The following is a 20,490-nucleotide window of genomic DNA, read 5'->3' as shown; positions in this document are numbered from 1 at the left end:
ACAACATCCAAGGAAGGAGTTGGTTGATAGAGCAGGGACTGGTATGAAGCTTTAGTGCCTTTAGTGCCTTTGCTGAACCCCATGGTGCCACACAATCTTTGAGGTAGGAGAGACTGAAAGACTTAGGTTAGCATATAGATCAGGTTTGTAAAGTGCTAAAGCAATTAAAAGGATGTAAGAAAAGGCAAAAGCAGACTGAAGTGTTTGTCTAGGTCACTCAAAAAGCAAATGAGGCAAGAAGTGTGTGAAGCTAGAGTTTCTAAAGAGAAACAAGACAGAAAGCCAAATTCAATTTTTTAAGCCTTGAGAAGCTGTTTAAGCCTGAATAGAAGTTAATGAAGGTATAATGAGAAAGAAGTGAGGGTTAGTAAGACCAAGTTTGTCTCAGGAGTGCACTTTGCCCTCAGAACTGGCGATATATGTATCTCTTCTATAAGAAAGGATATTGGGAGTGGGAATTTCTTTGTTCAGCTCAAGGCTGTCTCAGAAGCAGATGTGGTTAATGGAAAAAACATCAGCTTGGCCCTAGAGATTGTCAGACGCAAGGAGCCTGTGAGAAAACAGCACGTGAGAGCACAGTCTTGACTGTCAGAACAAAGAGACAGTGCTCACACTTTGCAAGACAGTTTTATAGATGGTGTAATGCTAACCAGTAAGACTTTTGTAGATTTAGAAAAGCATCTGAAAGACATGAAAGCACCCCTAAAGAAGGAAGGATAGAAGATCAGTTCACACAGTGCACAGGCACTATGCAAACCTTTTAAACTCATGAGATCTTTTGTGGTTTGGAAAGGTACAGATGACACATGAAAAAGTGAAAGAGATAAATCATGAAATACCCAGTGCCTATACAAGTTAAAATCACAGGGTGTTTTCAAGATATTTTGATTAGAAATAGCTGAGAGTAGTTAATGGACAACAGTCCAGATTACTTTACATAGTTTTCAAAATGTCAGAAATCCACAGAATATGGCATTTAATGTCATATAATCATTTGTTGTTGAGACATATCTGCTCTTGACAGCACCTCATTCTTGGATTGTAGTCTCATAGTCAACCCAAGCTGTTTAACATTGAGAAAAATGATACAGATTTGAGAGGATGGTTTTCAGATAGTATACAAGCTAAACCAGGATATAATAGGTGTAGAATTATAAGCCTTTTAAGTTAGATAGATGGTAGACTGCTTTATCTAAATTGACAGATTGACAGACAAGATGTCATTTGTACCTCATACTATATAATTATACTTATGATTTTTTCAATCATTTCTGGGAGGAGAGTTTTTTTTTTTAAATTGGACAGAAAAGGTGAGATGTAGAAGAATTCTCCCCTAATTAATTTAATAATAAAGATGAAAAGAAACCAATCACTGAGAAAGAAGAAGGCAGGCTTTCAGGGTCCAAGAGAGGAAAAGGGAAGACAGGAGGAGGGCACTTTCTTTTGGATGGAGGTGAGCAAAAGCAGGCAAAATGTAGATCTGGGACTGTTAGATCTGGTAGCAGAATCCACCAGAATCTGCCACCAGAAGATTTCTAACATAGAATAGTTAAGTTTAGGATGATAGATTCCGTGCCCAGCGATTGTGTTATCTAAACTAAGATTGTCTGGCGTTTTCCATTCTGCCAGGCTTTGGGACTGGAAGATCGGGCAAGGACTGAGATCCAGGGGAAAGGTAGCTAGCAGAGCAGGGCATAGGCTGGCGAGAGCATACCTACTGCTGCCCCTGGGTACCAAGAGAGCTATCTTGGAGCTCTGGAGAGGTAGAGCCAACTTTGGTGGGAGAAGCTTTGGTTGGGGGAAAGATGCAGTCTCAGGCTATGTGCCAGGCTGGGAACAGACAGAGACCACCAGCCGGTGCTAAACTGGGGATAACGTGGATTGATTTTTTAATAATTACACACAGCAGAGTGTGTGAACAAAGGTACTCTGAGCAGACAGGAAAAGATGCTCTCAGAAGCCATGTGGCTATTAGATGAAATTTCTATTATTGAGGATGGACTATTTCCCTTTGAGCTATTGTCCAGGGAAGATTCTGAGGCCCCTAAAACAATATAGGCTACTGACATTGCTGTTGATTGTCCATCTGTTAGACTTTTGACTGAAGACACCACAGGTTTTGGTTGTAGAGCATGAAGAAACAAAGCTTGAACTGAGCTGGAAATTTCCTACCTGTTGGTCAGTTTTCATAGTGTTAGGAGGTACTATACAGGCTGTTGGGGAAGGAAAGCCATCAACATTCCTACATGGTTGTGGACTCTGCATGTTGTATCACCAACATGCTAGGCAAGGCGACCACTAGTGCAATAGTGACATGACTGTTTTCCGATTAGATTTGGCTCACTCCAAACAAGAGAATTTGAATTTGGTGTTATAAATGTAGTCAAAAGCCCATGCCTAAGGAAATCATAGGCTCTAATAGGGAAGCTACAGTTATTGTTTTTTCTCAGTAGGTATACTGTATCTCTTAAGTTTCCTTCTAAACATTTATTACACTTGCTATGCAAGTCTATTTCCAGACCTGTAGCCCTGAAACTTCTTCATTTGTAAACTACCTTTGCCTGGTAAGTCACCATCCCTTCCCCACACCCACCACTATCAAACACAAAAGCATAGTTTCAGACCATAGCCCACTAACCCTCTTTGTTCCTGATGTACCTTTGCTGGGTAAGCAGCTTCCTCCTTTTCTTTTTTTTTTTTTTATTGGATGATTTATTTACATTTCCTATGTTGTCCCCTTACCCCATCCCCCACCACCCCCTCGGAACCCCCAATCCCCTCGCCCCTCCTCCTTCTTCTCTGTGGATGTAACCTCTATCTACACCCCCCCACTCCCACCTCCCCACCCTCAAAATTCCCACCCCCTGGGGCATCCAGCCTTCATGAGGTCAAGGTTCTCTTCTTCCACCTATGCCCAGCAGGGCCCTCCACTTTTACATATTCAGCTGAAGCCCTGGATCCCCCCCTAAGTGCTCCCAGGCTGGTGGTTTAGACCCTGGGAGCTGTGGTTGGTTGGTATTGTTGCTCTCCTCATGGTGCCACAAACCCTTTCAGCTCCTTCAGTCTTCACTCTAACTCCTCCATTGAGAACACCATAATCAGTTCAATGGCTAGTTGTGAGCATCTGCCTCTGAATATGTCTGACTCTTGAAGGCCTCTGAGGAGATATCCATATCAGGCTCTTATCAGCATGCACTTCCTGTCTTCCACATCAGCATCAACCTTTGGTGATTGCACATGGGATAGATACTCAGGTGAGAACTCAAGAAATTAGACTCCAGACAACCAAATTACCCTATTAAAAAATGGGGTATAGAGCTTAACAAAGAATTTTCAACGGAAGAAACTCGAATGGCCGAGAAGCATCTAAAGAAATGTTCAGCATCCTTAGTCGTCAGGGAAATGCAAATCAAAACAACCCTGAGATTCCATCTCACACCAGTCAGAATGGCTAAGATTAAAAACTCAGGTGATAGTAGATGCTGGCGAGGGTGTGGAGAAAGAGGAACACTCCTCCATTGTTGGTGGGACTGCAAGATGGTGCAACCACTTTGGAAATCAGTGTGGCGGTTCCTCAGAAAATTGGACATAGCATTACCCGAGGATCCAGCTATACCACTCCTAGGCATATACCCAGAAGATACTCGAACATATAACAAGGACATATGCTCAACTATGTTCATAGCAGCCTTATTTATAATAGCCAGGAGCTGGAAAGAACCCAGATGTCCTTCAACTGAGGAATGGATTCAAAAAATGTGGTATATTTACACAATGGAGTATTACTCAGCTATTAAAAACAATGAATTTGAGAGGTTCCTTGGTAAATGGATGGAACTAGAAATTATCATCCTGAGTGAGGTAAGCCAATCACAAAAGAAGACACATGGTATTCACTCACTGATTATTGGATATTAGCCTAGAACCTTGAAATGCCCAAGATGCAACTCACAGGCCACATGAAGTCCATAAAGAAGGAAGACCAAGTGAGGGTGATTCGGTCCTTCTTAGAAGGAGCTTCCTCCTTTTCTAATTTCCTGCCACTTCCCCTCCCATTGTCCCCACCTGTAGCCATCTCAACACCCACAAGCCTAGCTCCAGATAAGTGGACTTTGAACTTGCTATCTTTTGAGAGCTACCTTTGACTGTTGAAATGCTCATGTAGCAAACAGAGGCTATCACAGAAAACCACAACTGGACACAATGCAGAAATTGATAGTCTATGGGGAGCCCAGTACCAATGGATATATGAATATCACAGCTCCTGCATTTTTGGTTTAAGGAACATTTTGGAGGAGGGGATGGAAAACTGAAAACCAGAATATCAGAAAATCTGCTACTAAGTAGTCTTTCCTAAAAATGTCTACATAGACAAGATCAGAACAATGGAAATATCAAAAGACATGTTAATGTGGAAGGGAAAAAAATTTCATATGCTCCATACCAAAAAAAAAAAAACCAAAAAAACAAAAAACTATAGGCAACAAATGACTACTGAGAGATGAAGAATTTCGTCTCTCTCAGGGATGAGTTCTTATAGTTGGTTTTCAGTACAAAATGGTCAGCCCTGAAAGCATAAACCCACAAACAATAAAAAAAGACTCAGCAAGTTTTCTTTATATATCTGTGCATACATGTACATATACATAGATGTAACAATAATGATCAAAGAAAAAGGGCTATCGATTTGAGAATACTATAGTATGGGAAGGATTGGAGGAGAGTTACCTGGGAAAGACTTGAGGAAAGTAAGTGAATGGGGTAGGGGAGTGATGTAATTGTATTTGAATTAAAAATGTATTAAAAATGAATATAAGCTACAGAGGAATGGGTAGAGTGCTGGGGAATGTGGTCCTTCGGGTATGAATGACCATTGCTTTCTTGAACTCTCAATAGATGTAATTACTTCTTTTGGGTCTTTTAACGTGCAGTCCTGGACAGGGTGAAGTTGAAAGAGTGTTGTTTATAGGGCTACAACTATTACTAAGGAAATATAGGAAGTTATCAATTGCCTGGAAGGAGAGGAGTGTCTTGAGAATTTTAGTTTCTTTGAAAAACATACAAATATTATGGGAATATGTTTTCCTTTTAATTCCAGGTATGGGATATGGAGCTGGTTCAGATTGTCTGGAGCAGTTGACTATGATTTGTCTCATACTCTAGCTGAGGCATAACTGTTGCCAGCTGCAGATAGTTTCTGCAATTGGGTGACATTTGGAATTCTGTGGACTTTTCAGAGGGTATAAAAATGCTAGGGCCCCAAGAGGCATGTAGATTGTTGGTTGGATGCTATTGGTTGTGGTTTGTTAAGTAGTCCTGTGCAAAGAAGAGATCAGATATCTTGACAGAAAAGATCAAACTTGCTCCAAGGACCTAGATGCTCCCATGTTCCTTCCTGTAAGAAGCTCTAATGAAACTCATTAGCTTGCCACGGCACACCTAATTGAAAATTTGTTTGATCTACTGTTAGTGCCCTATCTGAGGCCTGGACCTGGCCTGAAAGCCTCCTCCGTGAGGACTAGATTTCATGGTACCAGAAGGCCACCTGCAAGCTTTCAAAGAAGAGAGGCAACCAACAGTCATACCTAGCTATAATGCTTATGAACCACAGCAATGTCCACCATGGCAGGATAACTTTAAAGGTGTAGTAGTGGCTTAAATACCTTGGCAGTAACCAACAGCTTTCTAATTGGACTTAAGACCTCCTTAACTAGAGGGAAATCATGACTTGTACTAGAAACTTAACTAACTACTGAGGGCCACTGAAGTCATGGGTCTTGGAGGAGAACCTACATCCACCATTTTACTAAACCAACATAATCTCTAACTGCATTATAAATATCTGTTCTTATAGCCACATATCAATGTAGTCCTTACCCATCATCAAGGAAACTTCCATTTGGGTCAGATGGAGAGTGTTATAGGAAACCACAACCGAGCTGGTGAGATGGCTCAGCGGTTAAGAGCACTGACTGCTCTTCTGGAGGCCATAAGTTCAAATCCCAGCAACCACATGGTGGATCACAACCATCTGTAATGAGCTCTGATGCCCTCTTATGGGTGTCTGAAGACAGCTACAGTGTACTTACATATAATAAATGAACAGAAACCTTTGGGCCAGAGCGAGTAGAGGCCAGAGCAAGAAGAAGGGAAGGGGGAGGGGAGAAGAAAACCACAACCAATAAAAATGTAGAGCTGTGAAGCCCAGTCCCAATGACTATATATACAAAACATCCCTGTATCTAAAGGTCAGGGATCATTTCTGAAGAGCAGCTTAAAACTGTTAACTCCAGAGGATCAAGGAGTTTGCTGTGAGATTGTGTCTCCTAGCAATGTCAGAAGCTACACACATAATGTCTCACCATCATGACTATTCAGCTGTGAGAAAAATAAGGACAAAATAAACATGTTAAAGTGAACAAGAGAAAGCCCATGAGACCTTAACTCTACAAAAAGAACTACTGGCTGTGGGGAAACTCTGCTATTTACAGTCACAATCTGAGATCAGCTCAAAGTGGAGGACTCCCTTTTCCAGCAAGGTTTCCTCTTCTCTGACTGACCTTATCTGGGGAGCCCACCCTCCACACCCTGTACCAGAGGAAGGTCACAAAGTCCTTGGCAAAACTACAGGTTCAACTTCCCCTTTCCAGATAAGAACCTGCCCAACAAGTACCTGAGGTTCCTCTCCATGAAAATGAAGCATTCCCAGGACTTTAAACCCTAGCCAATGATTTACATTCACCCTGAAAGCTCCTTCCCACTCTCCAGGGTTCATATATATAGCCCTCATCCACCCCCAATAATGTGTATGTGTTCACAATGTTTCACTGAAGATCATCTAAGAGAGCTGTTTCACTGAGTGCCACCTAAAAGAACTGGAACATCCTGTCCCCTGGAACTCTCAGCTGGACCAGGATCTTGCAGACCCTGTCTGTTCCAGGCTCTGCTTCATCCTTCCTGCCCAGTGGGCAGCAGAGTCTAGACACCCTGAGAGAGGAAGCCATATAAAAGGAATGGAGATTCCTAGGCTGAGAATAAGAGAAATAGACCCCCTCATCCAAGGAAAAGCATACCAATTGGTTATCTAAGACCAAATGGTCAACCCTGAAAACAAACACACAAGTAACTTTATACAGACTGAACAGGTTGTATTTATGTATTTAGGAATATATATGTAAATACATATATGAATGTAACAGCAATTAAGGAAAAGAAGAGGCTTTGAATTTGAAAGAGAGCAAAAAGTGGTATATGAGAGGATTTAAAGAAAAGAAAGAAAAGGGAAAATGATGTAATTATAAATCATAAAATGGTACATTATATTCACTTTATTTCATCAATATATTTTCTTATTCTCATGTTTTTAATTCTTACAGCTAGTTATTAATGAACTATAAATGAGCATCATAAACAATGGAAATAGCATTTGACTATAAAATTTTAATAAAATATTTTATATGTTATTAAAATTAAAATAGTGAAATGTATTATTTCTACAATTGATTAAGAAAAAACTCTAAGAGAAACTTAAATAACTAAAACAGTTAAAATACATCTATTTTGAAATCCATCAGCAGCATGTATTGTATATACTTATAAAAACGTTTACTAGAAAATGGTTTTACAATCCTGTACTATAAAAGAACTTCAACATCCCTGATTTCAAGCTTTACTATAGAGCTATTATAATGAAAACTACAGGGTATTGACATAAAACTGGTTGATCAATGGAATCAAATTGAAGACACAGATGTAAACCCACACATATATGGATATCTGATTTTTGATAAAAACAGAAGTATAAGACAGAAATATAAGAAATATATTTTTATAATATATAAATATATTTTAAGACAGAAATATACAATGGAAAAAAGAAAGCATTTTCAACAAATCTTTCTGGTTTAACTGGATGTTGGCATTCAGAAGAATGTAAATAGACCCATATCTATCACCCTGCACAAAACTCTAGTCCAAGTGGATCAAAGATCTCAACATAAAAACTGAACCTGATAGAAGAGAAAGTGGTGAATAGCCTTGAATGTATTGGCATAGGAGATGACTTCGGGAACAGAATACTAATAGCTCAACCACTGAGCTGTACAATTAATAAACAGAACCTCATGATACTAAAAAGCTTCTGTAAGACAAAATATATCAATAGGACAAAATGGCACCCTACATATTGAGGAAAGATTTTCACCAATCTTACATATGACAGTGGGTTAATTTTCAAAACATATAAAGAACTCAAGAAACTAGACAACAAACTAAATTAAAAATGGTTACAGACTGAAACAGATAATTTTCAACAGAGGAATCTCAAATGGTTGGGAAACACTTAGATAAGTGTTCAACATCCTTACTCATCAAAGAAATACAAATCAAAATGACCCTGAGATTCCATCTCACACCAGTCAGAATGGCCAAGATCAAAAACTCAGGTGACAGCAGATGCTGGTGAGGATGTGGAGCAAGAGGAACACTCCTCCATTGCTGGTGGGACTGCAAACTTGTACAGTCACTCTGGAAATCAGTCTGGCAGTTTCTCAGAAAATTGAGATTAGTTCTACCTCAAGATCCAGCAATACCATTCCTGGACATATACCCAAAAGATGTTCCATCCTACCACAAGGACACTTCCTCGAACATGTACACAGCAGCTTTATTCATAACAGCGAGAAACTGGAAACAATCTAAATGTCCCTCAATGGAAGAATGGATAAAGACAATGTGGTACATTTATACAATGGAGTATTACTCAGCTGTCAAAAAAATGACATCATGAAATTTATTGGGAAATGGAAAGAACTGGAAAAAAAATTCCAAGAAAGGTAACCAAAAAACAGAATGACAAACAGGGTGTGTATTCACTTATAAATGAATATTAGCATGTAAAGTAAAGGATAATCATGCTATAATCCAAAGACCCAGAGAGTTTAAGTAACAAGGAGGGCTCAAGCACAGGAATACATGAATTTCCCTGGGAAGGGGAACTAGAACAGTTATCATAGGTGGACTAGGGGTAGGTGAGGGACAGGAACAGGATCAGGTTGGGGGAAGATGGAGAACTGAGTACTCGGAATGACAACTGGTATTTGTGGACATTTTGTGGATATTTGTGAGATAGAAACCACTTTAATGGAAACTCCCAGGAATCTATGAGAGTGTCCACAGCCAAGACTACTAATAATGGAGGATATGGAGCCTGAATCATCCATCTCCTGTAATCAGGCAAGACTTTCAGTGGAGGGATTTGGACACTAACCCAGACACAAAACCTTCGGCCTACAATTTGTCCTGCTTGCTGGAGTAAAGGTAGTGCAGAACGTGTGGGAGTTGCAAACCATTGACTGGTCTAACTTGAGACCCATGCCATGAGAGGGGACTCATGTCCTACTCTGCTTGGAGGGCCAGGAACCAGAGGTTGGGTAGCCAAGGAACCTTGGATAGAACTAAATAGGTCAGGACAAAACCCAACAAAACAAAAGGTCAGTGAAATGATTCCTAATGATACTCTGCTATACTTGTAGACCAGAGCTTAGCATAATTGTCATCAGAGAGACTTCACCTAACAAATGATGGAAACAGATGCAGAGAACATTAGGTGGAGCTTGAGGAATCCTTCAGAAGAAGGGGAGCAAGGATTGTAGGACCCAGAGAGGTCAAGGACATCACCACAAGAGAAACCACAGAATGAACTGAACTGAGCTCATAGGGGTTCACAGAGACTGAACCATCACCCAGGGAGCATGCATGGAACTGATCGAGGTCCTCTGCATGTATGTTATGGTTGTGTAGCTTGACATTATTGTGGGACTCCTAAGGGTGGCTATCTCTGGCTCTTTTGCCTGCTTTTGGGATCCTTTTGCTCCTACTGGGTTTTGCTTTCAGCCGTAATATGAGGGACATGCCTAGTCTTATTGCAACTTGATATGCCCTGTTTGGTTGATATCCTTGGGACACTTGACCTTTTGTGAAGGAAAATGAGAAGAAGTGGATCTGGGCGAAGTGGATCTCATATATTACAATTTCAATGTAATATATGAGAGAAGAATAAATAAAAAGAAAATGGTTTTATTTGCATCATTCAAGACAGCCAATAAAAGCATATAACATGCATGTACAAGTACTAATATGCTAGTCGTAGTTCAGTATTGGAATGTAGGATATTCTTATGATACATAGCTACCAACTATTAAAGAAAAGAAAGGCTATAGAAGGCCTTGAGGAAGGATAAATTAGAAAAGGATGTAACTATATTATAAAAAATAAAAATATAGAAATGTCTTTGAAATTATATATCAAATTGAATCTCAGTCTTGAAATGTGCAATAAAAATGTCTAGAATTCCACGAAGATAGTGTTTGTTGAAATCTAAATTTAAAGAAAAATCTCATGAGAACTCAGGATAGGAAAAGAGCCTTTAGAAAATTCTTATTTTAGACAACACATTGTTATAAACCAAACATGCTAGAAATAGGAACATGGTAGGCACTTCTGTTAAAGTTTCAGACAGAAATCAAAAGTGTGTTATTGAGAAAGTGTGTCTTCTATGCCCTCTCAAGTGGCTTGGTCATACTATATTCTGTGCATAGAAAGTTGAGCTTATAAATGGTAAACCTAGACATTTAGCTGAGGGTATTTCTAATCAAATGTAGACCACCTAGATTCTCTTTCCTATTCACAGTAAAATATACAAAGAATGATGTTACCAGAGAGGGAATTGTCAAGCAAAAGGAACCCCAAAATACAAGTATTTTGGAAACTGTCAGCCTCCAAATATAAAATATCAGAAAGTTTGATCTGGACAGATCACCAGAGGTGTGGCTGGAGAACCATTTGCTCAAAAACTTGACTCATATAAAGAATAGCTGTGCGGTTCACCTTTGTTGGTAAAGTATTTTACATACAAGCATGTGGATCTGATTTGTATCCCAGAATCCACATACAAAGCCTAGTACAGTGTCATGTACTAGTAATCACAGTTTTGGGGAGGAAGAAACATGTAGGTCTCTTGTGTTGACTGGAGAGCCCACCTAGTCTACTTGGCAAGCTCCAGGCCAATAAGAAACGAGGTCCAAGAAGCAAGGTAGATAGCTCCTGAAGAATAATACCTGAGGCTGTCGTTAGGTCTCCACATGCATATTCACACACAAGGGACGGACACACACACACACACACACACACACACACACACACACACACACGACATTAAACTAGAAAGTAGATTAGATTATCTGATGAAGAGAGAGACCTACGAAGAGGACAAAAGAGTGTCAGGAGTTGGAGGATGAATATGAGTGAAGCATACTTATATACATGAATAAAGACATCATAATGAAGAAGTCTATTATTTTGTCACTAATTAAAATTAATATGTGGCTGGACAGATGGCTCAATGTAGCAGAATTTTAGCTGAACTGTTGTGTCTGGCTTTTGAAGTAGCCTTGTTATCTGTGAGCCTTTGCATAACAGTCTCAAGATGTGCCTGGCAAACCAGGAAGTCTCCTATGACTGAGAATTGCTTAGGTGATAGGTCTTTCCAGACAACCCTTAGATCAGATAAGTTTTGGTATGTGGAAATTGACTTGCAAAAGGTGCCTTTTGCGTAACAATGAAAAAGGCTTCTAGAAAGCGGCCAGTTTAGGGACACTAAACTCTTCCTGCAGTGTCCCTCTTTTCTACAATTGATCATTCTGCATTACACAGAACACAGACAGCTCAGCAAATAAACATGATTGTCAACAAAGACAGATGACCTGAGTTAAATCCCTAAGACCCACAAGGTGGAAGAGAACCAACAACTCTTGAAGGTTCTCTTCTGACCTCCACATGGACTCCATGGCATGTGTATACACACTTATTGGTGTACACATACATAAGCACACAGCATACAAAAATAAATGTAATAAAATAAAATTTAAAACAGATTAGGCTTATGGCCAGAGATTGAATTAGTCATCAAAACAGAAGGGTTGCTAGCCTAGAGTACTATAGGAAATACAGACAGAATAAAATGAAGGGAAGATATCAGCCTTCTAGGATTCTGCAGGCAGGAAATGAGTGTAAGAGATAAAGAACTTCTGTAATGACCAAAAACTAACCTGTAAGCTCCACCTGCCCAGGAACTAGGTAACTTCCTGTAATGCTGGGAATTGTAGTTCTGAGAAATAACAAAGCCTCTTGGGAAAAGTATGGTGGCCTATAGGTTTGTCTTTATATGCCTCAGCAACATGTGGCTCAAGCCCATTCTCAATTGAGAAATTTTAGGGAATTGTCTGTAACTGAAGTCCATTTCAAACTTGCTTCAAATTTGGCCCAAAATTGTGGAGGTGGTTTTTCTGTAGAATCTCAAGATTAATACTTTCTACAAAGGACTCCAGAAGCACAGGAATTAACTCAAAGAATTGACAAATGGAAGTGCATGAGATTAAAAATATTCTGCATGACAAAAGGGATTATCAATAGAGTGAAGAGACAGAATACAAAATAGGAGAAAAACCTTTGTCTTTATATAGTTCATACAGGGGTTCCATAATATATAAAGAACTGTAAAAATTATTACCAGAATCTAAAACTTCCTATCAATAAGCTGAATAGAGTTTTCCCAATAAATATAAGAATTGGTAAGCATCCTTAGCCTTATAGGAAATTAAAATTAAAACTATTTTGAGGTGTAACTTCATTCTACTCAGAATGGCAATCATTAACCAAACAAATGTCAACAAATGCTGGTTGAACATACAAGGGGGAAGCGAGGGCTCCTCCTTATCAACATATAAACTTGTGGTAAGCATATAAACTGGTATAGCCACTGTATGAACCAGAATGGAGACTAGTTACCACTAAAAACACCGATGTCATAACTGAGCTGTATCATTCTAGGCATACACCCAAAGGACACTCTATATTCTTTTATCAAGATATTTGCATATTTATGTTAACTATTCCACTTTTTATAACAACTAGGAAATGAGATCAGCTCACATTTCCATTAACTAATGAATGGATCGTGAACTTTCTTCAGCTGTAAAGAAAAGTAAAATAATAAAATTTGTAAGAAAATGGATTCAAATACAAAGTATTATATTATGTGAAATAAGCCAGACTCAGAAAGAAAAATAAGTTTTTTTTCTTTTACATGCAGTTACCAGATTTTAGAGAGAAAGACAGGCAAGATTATGAAACTATAAAAGGGTCAGTGAGAAGGGGGGGAATTTTAAGGGAGAAGCAACGAAGAGAAAAGGTGAAAGAATACATGTGACATGAAAGCAGAGGAAAGGGTCACAGGGATGGAAAAAGGGAGAGGAAGCCAGGTGAGACATGCCCATTAGTACAATAGCAGCATGAAAATAATAGGAATAACAAGCCAGTTTCTTTTTGGTGTTGGTGTTTTGAGACAGGACTACTCTTTCTAGCCTCGGCTGGGCCAGAACTTATGATGTAGATCAGGCTAGCTTTCAATTCACAGAAATCCATTTGCTTCTGCCTCCTGATTAATTATGCCCACCTCTATCCCCAACTTCCAACCACTTTTTGATAGATTTAAGCCCGGCCCCACAAAATGATACCCATTATCAGGTTAAAAAACTATAGCTAGACAGGCACGGGCCTAGAAAAACCGACTATTATACTGCTAAGTGTACATGGCATTAAATTCACTCCCAGTGATATGCTGATATATCCATAGATCAACGTATCTCTCCACTCTCATCTAAGAAGATTCTACGTGCAGTAGATTGTGACTAACACAGAGTTGCAAAACTGGTCAGATTTCAGAGAATACGAGAATACAGAATGCTCAGCCCTAAATAGAACATGTATAACATGACATCTCCCAAGGCTCAGGGATCTTTGCAGAAGAGGGATAGAAAGAGTTGTAAGACTCAGAAAATAGATGGCTACAAAGACGTAACATTTTCTGGTAATAGCAAGGCACCTGAACATATGAGCTCATACTGGTTGCAACAGCATGTAAGAAATAAAAGCAATCCCTAAATGAGACCAATTCCCAGTACTGAGAGGGCAGTTAGGCACACAATCCCACTCCTAGCTATAGAGCTATTGGCAATTGCTAGACACTAGGAGAAGAAAAATTCTTTAATAAGTGTAGTCCATGGTATTTTGATCAGCCTCCTATAGCAGACCACACATCCAAGAATATTTGGGCAGCAGAAATTTGTCTTGAAAGATTTTTTTTTATAGGATACAAAATTGGGTAGGTAGGGAAGGAGAAGCAGATCTGGAAAGAGTTGGGGAAGGGGTGTCAATAAGATCAAGATAGTATCAGACTGAAGAACTGATTTTAAATAGAACAAAGTATATATTAAATATCATAGTGAACTCTATTACTTCATATTTTAACTATCATTAAAAATAAAATAAATAGGTGAATTCATGAGAAAAGAAGTATCTTAGTCTTACATCCAGACTAGCAAGAAGAGAGAGACACACAAGGCCAAGCTTGAGGATTTGAAACCTTCAAAGCCCATCCTCAATGACACAGTTCCTCCAAAAAGGCCATACCCACTCCAACAAAACTACCTCTCCTGATATTGCCACTCCCTATGAGCCTATGGGGGTTATTTTCCTTCAAACCACCACAAGAAGAAAGGGGGTGGTCAGTGAGTGAAGCTACATTAGGAGACCTGGAAAACACAGCACTGAGTCAGACAAAACAATTCTGAATACCTTAAAAATTAACTGCAATTTTCCATACTAAGTTTTGGAGTGGCCTTTATCTCATAACTCCCCTTTTCATTCTAATCTTGCTTTTTAAAAATATAATGTTTATGCTAGTCTTGTCCCACCCCTAAAATCCAGACATCTAACATGTCTTGACCAGCTAATAGTTACATACTTGTCACCAGGTTGGCTTACCTAGGTTTTCTTTACATTAAGACTGTGGACTAGAGTTGAGGAAGGTGAAGGTTAAGACGTTTAAGGATTATTGTGATAGAGAGAATGTTTTATGTGTGAATGATGTGAATTCACAGGGAGATTGGCAGCAAGCAAATGTAAGTTATGAACGGTTAATCTTCCCTATGCCTATGATGAGAGTTCTAACTCTGAGGACGTCAGAAGACCTAATTTGGAAATAGAGTAATTACAAATGGGATTAGTTAAGGTGAGTTCATAGCCTGGCAGAGTACTTCATGACAATAATTCCAGCATCATATAGGAGGCTAAACAAAGTGAGAGGTCATAGGCCAGCCTGGCCTACATAATAAGATTTTACCTAAATAAAAGATAAATTTGTATTGGACAAGAGTGGTTCCCCAATCTAGTATGAGTAGTATCTATATTAAGGTGGGAAATTTGGGGGGTTGGAGAGGTGGCTCAGTGGTTTAGGGCACATGTTTTCGTCGAGGACCTGGGTTGATTCTCAGCTCTCACATGATGCCTGACAATCATCTGTAATTCCAGTTCCAGGGGATCTGGCCTCCATGAGTACCAGGTACAAATATGTAAATGCAGGTAAAACATAAAAGAAAGTAAATCTAATTTTCAAAAAGTGATCAACTGGACAGTGAGATACAGCGGAAAACTATATGTGCAAGTGATGTAATGCAAGCAACTTACGGTTTAGCACTTGGATCTTGAAGAATTTTTCTTTTTGCACAGAGACTCAAAACCATAGACATAGATTGAAAATTCTGAGAACTCATTGGTCTGTCATCCTGAGATCTTTTACTACCTCTTTCATGACAATGATCGTCTTTTCCAGCTGCTTGAGATGTTGAGGGTTGGCTAGCATTCTAAAACCAATAATTAGACAAAATATTTTAAAACAAATTCACAAAATTATTTCTCTTCTGAAAAACTACACATTTAAGTTTCATACTTTGAAGACTTGGGCAGAATACTGCAAACATGCTGCTTTTATAAAGACGATTAAATTTATACCTATCTTGTATTTAGGTTGAAGAAGATAAAAGTTCTCTTTGGCTACTAAATGGACCAAATGGACTAAATGATTATTTCTACATATATAGTAATACTCATAGACACAGCTTTGGCAAAGTTGAACTAACAGGAAAAATGAACTCTTGAGGATATGAACATTCCAGTATTAATATCGTAGTATACCATTTCTCCTATGAGAACTCTTGTTATGTTTTACAGAACGTAGGTAAAGCTACCACTACAGATAGAGAAGTGAAACATTCCTCATGAAGTTTTCCTGATGCTTAAGTCTAAAAGAAGTTAGCACAGCAATTAGGCATATACTCCACCAAGGCATTAAAGACATATATAATAGACTTGAATTAGAAAACAAAGACAGGGTCTGATGCCTTAAGAAATGCAGAGGCTTGCCCCTTGCCTCAAAATGACAGAAAAAGGAAACAAAGCAGGAACAAAAACTAAAATAATTTTTTTCTTACAGATTAAGATTGAGTCAATATGTAAGGCACCAATGGTTATTATGATCATAGTGCTGTCAAAGATGTACTAGGAGTCCTCTGGCACCATACCTGAAGTGCTTCTGGTGCTGGGGTACTTCCCGCTGAGTGGTTATAGGGGATGTACTTTATAGCAGTAATTATCCCCTGAATTGCAATGCGCTTTTGTTCCCTATACTGCAAGTCTTCAATCACCTTCCTCACTTCACTTATTGTTGTCAAGAGCGACTCAGCTGCAAAAGAACATGTCCCAAGAAATTATAACTTTCAAAGAGGAGACATGATTAAAAGCAAAAATTAGATTTCCAACATGGTTTTATAATGTGAACCTGCTATATTAATTTTGTGAGATTTTGTGTTTATATTTGATATCCTCCAGTATTTGTCATCAAAATATAGGTAAAATACATGTATCAGTCAAACTGTAATACAGGCTTCTTGCCTGAAGTCTCTGTAACAGTAATTGTACATATTGATTATAATTTATAGAACATATTTCAAACTACAAATTATTGGTTAGTCACTGCCTAGCAAAACATATTTTCATTATTTAAATCATATACAACATATTGTGTATATTGCAATCATATACAACACCCAAGAAGATAGCAATATTTAGATGGTGATAGCTCAGCATTTCAATGTCTATTTTCTCCCAAACATGCAATCATCTCAAGAACATACTTATTTTAAACTTTGGCTTCCCTATATTAATTCTACTTAAAAGGAAATTAATGCTAATCCTCTCACTACTAATTCAATTCCAAATTCAGCATGCCATTTACATCTAGAAACCCTTTTTATTCAAAATCAACATGGAATCACATTATATACAAGAGAAATATCACACAACTATCACCATCTGGATATGAGATCATGTAGCACCTCATTTATATATCATTGACATTTGTAGTCAATGTCATACAAGTTGAGATTTCGAATATCAGAGCTGATCTTAAGACATTCAATCAAAATATTATCCACAAGTTATTCTTCCTTCTTCTACATTCTCTTTCTTTTTTCCCAGTCTAATAAAATAAAAACATAACTTTTAGGAAATATAACATACATATATTTTGTATCTACATTTGAACAAAACTATTGCCTCTAAAGTTTGCTTCACATTACTTCTGTGAGAGAAGGGAATATATATAAGAGAAATAACAAATACTAAACTTGTAGCATTGAACAGCAGAACTGGAAATTATACCAATACCTTTAATAAAGCGACTATACTTGGAAAATGTCTCTGGCACTGGTGGATAGGGGTAATATCCACCAATAACAGTGTTCTTTGCTTCCAAATTAGTCTTCATTTTAATCCACTGAATAATTTTTTTTGCCTTGGTATCGTATGTATACTTGCCTCTATGACCTCCTTCCAGAAGGGAGAAATGCAAATAAACAAAACAAACAATAAAAAAGAGAAATAAAAGTCACTGAAACACATTTGTGTGGACTTTGAAATATTAAAACAGTGTCTCATTTTACAAAAAATAAAGTAATTTTACATATTATGTAGCATATTTTACTTATCTACTATGTAGCATACAATTATTCAAAGACAGTAAATAAACATCCTAAGAAAATAAGACATATCAGAGTTCAGTTGGATTTAAAACAGAAACTGTCCTTATGATAATAAGAACCACAGGAGGAAAGCCCCCAAAACTCTATTCTAAATGGTTAGCATCTTCTCAAAAGCTGATATTTTATAACTTATTAACTTGATAGTGTGATATAACAACAAAAATAATTGTGAATGTGGTCTGAAATTTAAATTCGTGTTCTTAAGGCAGACTTAAAAGTGACATATTGATATCAGATATTGTTATTATTTGCAAAATATTGATAAAGACATATTTATACATTTCATAAAACTCATGACAAATTTCTTAATTACCAGCATGGTAGATTTCTGGTAAATACCTCATTCCATACTATCGTTCATACTCTTATTTAGGAATTTGTATCTTATTGGTTTTAAAGGGAAAGTAATGTACTGCTCTTCTCCAGTACTTATGAACCTGTGTACACAAAAATCTACGGATGCTCAACTCCCTGGTATAATATGGCATACTATGTGGATAGAATAAATGCATATCCTCTTGGATCATTTTCATAATTTTTGGATTACTTCTAGTACTCAGAATGTTGCAAAAACACACCAATTATTGTTATATAGCTCAAGGAATAATAACAAGAATGAAGTTTGCATATGTTCAGCATGTATATGTATATTTATACGTATATATGTATATCCAAATATTTGTGATATGATCTTGGCAAATTTAAGAATAGGCAACCCACATATACAGAGGGACGAATTATTTGTAGACAATGATACTTAGTCATATAAATTAAATGTGAGATTTGGGGGGCCAAAATTTGACCCACATTGTTTTTGGTACACTGTAAAAATAATGTTAACTAAATACTTCTAGGCCTTTTGGCTGAGATCAAGTATGAACATCATGTTAACTCTACACTGTGATACCAAACGTAGCAGTCTTCAATCTAGCAAGCATTTTTTCTATCTTCTATATCAAGTAATAATCAAATGACATAAATGTAATTTTCCAATGAGCCATGAAGATATTTTCTACCAGCAGTAATATAGAAGTAATCTATTAATATTCTATTAATAATCTATCAATAATAAATATTGCTTATTAAAATATACTATGGTTATAATGATATGTCAAAATAAAGCTATCATGAAATTGAATGCTATAAGGTAGAAATTAATATATACTAAGTGGTTCTAGTGAAAAGACAGTATTTTACATTCCCTATAAAGAAGATATAAAGAAGTTACTCACCAGTAATAAGCACTCTGCTTTCATTTGTAGTGGTGAGATAAAGCAGCTTAGGTACTTGACTGTTATTTCTCACAACTTTCAACTGGGTACACATGAAATATGTCACTATAGAAAATGAAAACACAAGCGAAATTGCATTTGCATTTTAAAGAGGAGGATCTACTAGAAATTCTCCCTAAGCCTTAACAAATGCAGAAATCAGAACAAACTTTTCTTAAGATGCCAATTCAGATTTAGTATGTGTAGAGTCCACCTGAAATGTTGCATTTCTAACATGTTACCAGGGATTCTCTTGCAGCCTGTCCTTTGACAAGAGAGTGATTTGACACTACCTAGTATGTTCCTTTTCTTCCCCAGTCTCCACGCTTTAACCAGAGGTCTTTCCTTTGGAAAGTACAAGGGCTGCATTTAAGTAAAGCAAGTTGTTTAATTCTATAAGAGTCATTGGATCAGTTGGGTACATGAGTGTGAATAGTTATTTTCTACTGGAAAAAAAAACCTTATGATTTTTCATAATAGTTCCATTGACTTACTCAATATAGCACTGAATCCTGGTTACTTGGAATTCTACCAGAGAGGGATATGGAGTATTAATTTGTATTTGTTTATACAGGTGATTTTTATATCAAATAGTTACCTTAGTTAAATGTCAAAACTCAATGACAGGATTTATATGACCTGTTTAGTTGATTTTTTTTATCTTGCTAACCTACTTGATAGGTTACAAATGTGACTATAATGAGATTATACTGTCTTCAGACTTCAACTACTTTAAAAACCTATCATTTAAAAAAAACTACCTATGATGTTTACCGGTCCCTAGGAATCTGCAGGGTACACTAGCCAAGAAATTGTGTAGGTAATCTTCCTTCTCCTGCCTCCCTCCAATTCCAGTCTCCCAGCCTTACCCTCAGCTTTATAGCATACCATCTACTGTGCTCCTCTTCCCAGAAGTCTATAGCAGATTTTGGTGGCACACCCATCTTTCCTCCATCCTGTAGACCACTTCAGCCCCTACCTAGCCCATTTCCATCTCTAAGTGCCAGCTCTCAATACCTAGAAACACATTCTACCTGGAACCATAGAGGGCACACCTGGCAGGATCTCAGAAACATCCCCTATCTGGCAACCCACAGCCACTCCCAGTCTCCCAAGAACTAGAGAGGGCAAGAGAAACCAAGGAATAAAATATTTACCTAGCAAATACAAGACCTGATAATAACGTCTAGAATGACAATCATCCCAAACCTAGATCCCTAGAC

The 20,490-nt window shown here is 37.8% G+C and overlaps 1 protein-coding gene across 1 annotated transcript in view; it reads right to left on the bottom strand.

The window, feature by feature from the left end:
• Positions 1-20,490, bottom strand: part of Radx (RPA1 related single stranded DNA binding protein, X-linked) — a 73,420-nt gene that overhangs the window by 23,733 nt on the left and 29,197 nt on the right. Inside the window, 4 exon segments of the mRNA XM_028767504.1 lie at positions 15,586-15,761; positions 16,479-16,639; positions 17,623-17,784; positions 19,229-19,333. Of these exon segments, the coding sequence (XP_028623337.1) occupies positions 15,586-15,761; positions 16,479-16,639; positions 17,623-17,784; positions 19,229-19,333 (604 nt within the window).

The sequence above is a fragment of the Grammomys surdaster genome, unplaced genomic scaffold, assembly GCF_004785775.1.
Source record: "Grammomys surdaster isolate TR1022 unplaced genomic scaffold, NIH_TR_1.0 173, whole genome shotgun sequence".
Classification (NCBI taxonomy): Eukaryota; Metazoa; Chordata; class Mammalia; order Rodentia; family Muridae; genus Grammomys; species Grammomys surdaster.
The sequence above is the reverse complement of the archived record's forward strand: the minus strand, read 5'-3'. Positions and strand labels throughout refer to the sequence as shown.